This window comes from Echinops telfairi, unplaced genomic scaffold (assembly GCF_000313985.2).
Source record: "Echinops telfairi isolate 266 unplaced genomic scaffold, ASM31398v2 ScPeMD7_7469;HRSCAF=8507_1, whole genome shotgun sequence".
Taxonomy (NCBI): domain Eukaryota; kingdom Metazoa; phylum Chordata; class Mammalia; order Afrosoricida; family Tenrecidae; genus Echinops; species Echinops telfairi.
In genome coordinates, this window is record NW_022111373.1 from 5304610 (window position 1) to 5309383 (window position 4774).

A 4774-nucleotide genomic window follows, 5' to 3' on the forward strand; every position below is an offset into this window, starting at 1 on the left:
GAGGCAGAATCAGCCCCAACTGAGACCATACCATGCATCAGCCCGAGCTCAGGACCTAGTGCCCTTATATGCTGTACAGAAATGCAGGGTCGGCCCTCTGGGGTGGAAAATACCGGCTGATGTTTTCGTGATCCATCAGCATCATAAAGGCTGCAGGTAAGTCATTTCCGGTCATCATTCGTGGTTTGGTGATTCCTTCCTGGCTGTCACTGTCCTTGGTTTCTGACAAAAGCACATCCCATCCTGTTTGTGCAGAACTTTTTACAGGGGCAGCCTTGGGACAGAACTATATCGTGTCGGCTCCGGATCAAACATGGAAGAAAACTCTGGTCCTTAGCAGACTCTGACCAGCCTAACAATAAGCATTTTGCAGACAATAGGAGCCTTGCTGGCACGGTGGGATAGGTGTTGAACTGCTAACTGAAAGGTTGGCAGTTCAAACCCCACTAGTCATTCACTCCTCAGGAGTCTCTCTCTCTCTCTATATATATATATATCTATATATATATAGATATATATATATGTCGCTCCTAGTTACTCTCCCCATCACTGCGCTTCCCTGCTCACAGCCTCTGGGAGAGAAATTGCAAAAGAACAGAAAGCCAACCTTCTTGGGCAGGTGGGGAATTAAGAGTTTTCTAAAACTATACTCTGAAAGTCCTACTTCTCTCTGCTACACAGCAGGCACAGTGCACTCTACTCACGATTCCACCAGCATACAATGGCACGTCTTAAATGAGTTTCTCCCTTAACATGTCGTATGGCACGCAAGTAAAAACAAGAACAGTCAATTCCATTGGACAGTTCTGCATTTGCTTATTACAACACTTGTTAAAAGGCCCATTGATAATTTCTTTTACACATTCAGTGGTTAACAAATGCATGATTCTTTAATCTGAAGAAAGCTGCAGGTCAACACTTCACTGGAGAAAACATGAAATTGCAGCGTTCAGCCTGAAATTCCTCTTTCCAACTTCTAGATTCAGTCGACCACTACTCCACGTGTTCCTGTTCTTGTCCTGGAATTAGCCACCGGATGCTCTCAGTTCGGATGGTGGCGTACATAATAAAACTAATTAAAAAGAATAAGGAAAATACAAGCAACCAGTCCACGCTTTTTATCAAAGTGCTGGGAAGAGGGCCTATTTGGTCAGCTTGAGTGACCGCCGCGTTTTTCTTGGCTTCTATACCTGAAAGAGAAATCAGGTGTTTCCAGTCAGAAAAAGCACCTGCCAGAGATTCTTCTGAAGTATCACGCCTGGTACGCAAAATGATACGCAGTCTGAATACAAGCACCACCGCTAGCTAGCAGATCTGGGATGGATTTCACTTGCCTGTCGGTGTAATTTGCAACTTGCCTTTCTCCCACCACATCAAAGAGGCAGGAATTCACTCAGCTGTTCAAAGCGAAAACCAGAATCTCTGTGAACTCGGCAGGTTTCCTCACCAATGAATGCCAAGAATGTTCTTTTGTTCTTTTCTTAGACCAAAGTTCAACAAGTAACTAGTACAGTCTTTCCACAGGTTAAGTACTGCTAACTTCAGATGGTTTTGCTTTGTTACGTTTTAAATTACTAAGAGAACTGAAGAACTGCTAGGACAATTGACTACCACTGGGACTCGGGGTTACCAAAGATGTTGCAGCTCCTGGACTCGAGGTTTGTCAGAGCCCTGAGCAGAGTGGGTACCTCTCTCCACAGCGATCTAAGTGACCATGAGGGCCCCAGAAAGCAGCAACCACGACAACACTGGGCATCTCTGAACACCTCACAGCCCTCCACTCGGGACGTGGAAGCCTTGCCTTGTCTGCTCTGGGATACAAGGGGGCTTCAAAAAGTTCATGGGGGGATTCCACTAACTTTTAATTCCATTTTCTACAGACTTTATAATGCCCCCCGTGCAGAAGTAATTATATTTAAAAAGTAATTATATATATAAGTATATGAAGACTTTATTGCAATATATATATATGTGTGTGTGTGTGTGTGTGTGTGTGTGTGTGTGTGTATTTCTAATGATACACTTGAGGTAGAACTGGGGTGTTCGTATTCGAGGTATTAGTTTTTGAAAAGAGGAACATTCCCAATGAAAGAAATGTCTTCAATTTACAATGTCCAATTTTCACAAACAGAGTAAAAGGTAAGGCAAACGTTTGGCCAATGTTGTGCAATTCAAATAGCAGCTCAAAATCACTGCCACTTGTTGATGTCGATACTCAGGGGCAGGGTAGAACTGTCCCTGTGGGTTGCCAAGCCTGTGATTGTTTATGGAGGCAGAGAGCCGTCTTCTCCCATGATGTGTCAAACAGCTGACCTCGCAGATTACAGCCCAGGGCGTAATCGCTATGCCCCCAGGGCTCCCTAAAATGGCACCTACCCGCGGGTTAATAAATGGAACAACAGACAGCAACAAACATGAACAAAACAAACTATGTATGATATAGATGAATCTCACAAGCATGTTGAACGAAATAAGCCAGATACAAACGAATGCATACTCTATGTCCCCATTAATGTACAATTCACAAATAGGCACCACTGGATTATGGTCAGAGGAGTCAAGATCGTAGCCTCTCTGAAGAGAGAAATGTTCTGTTTCTTGACCCGAGTTTTAGTTACCAAGGGGGCTCACTTGATGGAAATTCCTCATGCTGTACACAGTGATGTACACATACGTTTGCACACATATTATACTAAACATGTATATTAAAAGATACCTACAGATGAAGTATATTGGTATGTGAATATGTATCTCAATAAAACATATCTCCAGAAACAGGTTTCTATGAAGGAGCCCTGGACGCACAGTGGGTGATGCACTGAGCTGCTACCCACAAGGCTGGTGGTTCAAAACCACCAGGCACTCTGCAGAAAAAAAGATGAGGCTTTGGTAAAGATGGACAGCCTCCGAAACCCAGATGGGTAGTTCCACTCTGTGCTGTAAGTGTCACTGTGAGTCCAAAGTGACTCAATGGCAGGGAGTTTAGAATCACTGGTATGACTTGGCTCGTGCTAAGCTTGTCCCTGATTGGGAGATAGTTAATTAGAAGAAAAAAGTGTACATCTCAGAGTAAATCTTGGCTCCAACACTCAGGGCAAAAATGAGAGCAAATCAGAACTTCTAGAAGACATATATTGTTAAGTATAGGACATCTTCCATGACATATTATTTTTACATACCGGTCTGGTTGAAAATGAAAATGTTCAGAGTTTCCAATGTTCGGTCCGTATGGTTAAATCTGGCCACTGGTTTAGCTCCTTGAAATAACAAAATGTTAGGAACAGCGACAGTGCCGAACCTGGTAGAAAGGCTGCAAGAGAAAGCAGGCAGTCAGAAAGAAGGAACGGGGAGCTGGATCAGAAAGGACAGAAACACATGAGAAAGGTCAGTGTGGTGTGGCAAAGGAGGCCGTGAATTCGGACTTCAGGCTTTCCCTTTCTGTGAGACCTCTTTCCTGATGGGTCGTGGCTCAGGGCATTCCTGTTCTGCTCTCTGGGTTGCGTTCTAGTGCGATAGGAAACTAGCCATGACAGTTATGATTCATTTAAGTTCTAACCGACCAAAGAGATCGGACCGGAAAATTCCAATTCACAGAGGAAACACACTGTGTTCATTTATTTGACAGAATAAATTTCGAACTCTTCAGAACGCCCGTCCACACCCTTCACAAAAGATCAACTGTGGCAAGCTCGAGAGAATACATGATCTAACAAATACACCAAAAAATTCCCCATTAGGGCAGAACAGCGTGGTGGTAATCTGACCTGTGCAGCACTGTTTCAACCGTTCATGAGACAGAGCAGTGTTGATAGCTCTGCACTCAAAGCATACGTTCTGCCAGTTCCGAACTGTGCTCTCTGGGCAGGTCATTTCAGCTTGAACCGTGCTGCTGGAGGAGAATGCTGGAAGTGCCAGGGCTGCTGGAAGGGCAAACTGAGCTGTCTTGGAGGAAGTAGGGCCAGAGTGCTTCTTAAGAGGCAAGGATGGCGATACTTCGTCTGCCATACTTTGGACATGTGGTCAGGAGAGACCAGTCCCTGGAGGAGGGCCTCCGTCGTGGTCCAGCAGAGGGGCAGTGAGAAAGAAGGCCCTCTAGGAAATGGATGGACACCGTGACTGCAACCCTGGGCTCAAGCAGGAGAAAGAACAGTTGTGAGCAGGGCGCAGGACCGGCAGTGTTTTGCTGTTGTGCATAAGATCACTATGGGTCAGAACTGACTCAAGAGCGCCTGACCACCTCAGCGAAGGAGCCCTGGCCATACACCGATGAAAGCTCTCGTCTGCCAACCGAAAGGTTCAAGGTTCACACTCACCAAGGGCTCTGGGAGAAAACGGTGGCTGGCCGCTTCCACAAAGATTACAGCCTTGGAAACTTTGTGCGACAGTTCTACTGTCCTGTGAGGGTTTTATGACTCAGAATCAACTCAAAGCCAATGAGTTCGTCTGCTTGTTTTTGTGTTTTTGTTTTAAGTCGATTTTGGAAGCAAAAGGGTAACAACATTGGATTATCAGATTGTTTTTTGATTTGGAAACACTGTGACTGAGTGTTTGCATATGAGGGAAACACAAAGCCTAGGCCACAGAACAGGAACAAGTGTCATCTATTCTCTGGAAGCAGAGCCTCGCAGGAACAGAGTCCTGAGAGAGCAGAGGTCTGGTCCCAGCCCCACACCCCACCTCAACTACCCTTCCCACAGTCTCCCCACCGGCAGCGCGGGCTTTTCCCTCACACCCTCATGAGAACGTGCTTGTCGGATTACTTCTTTCTTCATAA

At 45.4% G+C, this 4774-nt stretch overlaps 1 protein-coding gene across 1 annotated transcript in view; it reads right to left on the minus strand.

Moving 5' to 3' along the window:
• Positions 1 to 791: 791 nt before the first annotated feature.
• Positions 792 to 4774, minus strand: part of TXNDC15 (thioredoxin domain containing 15) — a 12240-nt gene continuing 8257 nt past the window's right edge. The window contains exons 3-4 of the mRNA XM_045285038.1: positions 3180 to 3316; positions 792 to 1190 (exon numbers count right to left, since the gene is read on the minus strand). Of these exons, the coding sequence (XP_045140973.1) occupies positions 994 to 1190; positions 3180 to 3316 (334 nt within the window). The 3' untranslated portion in view covers positions 792 to 993. The remainder of the gene's footprint in view (positions 1191 to 3179; positions 3317 to 4774) is intronic.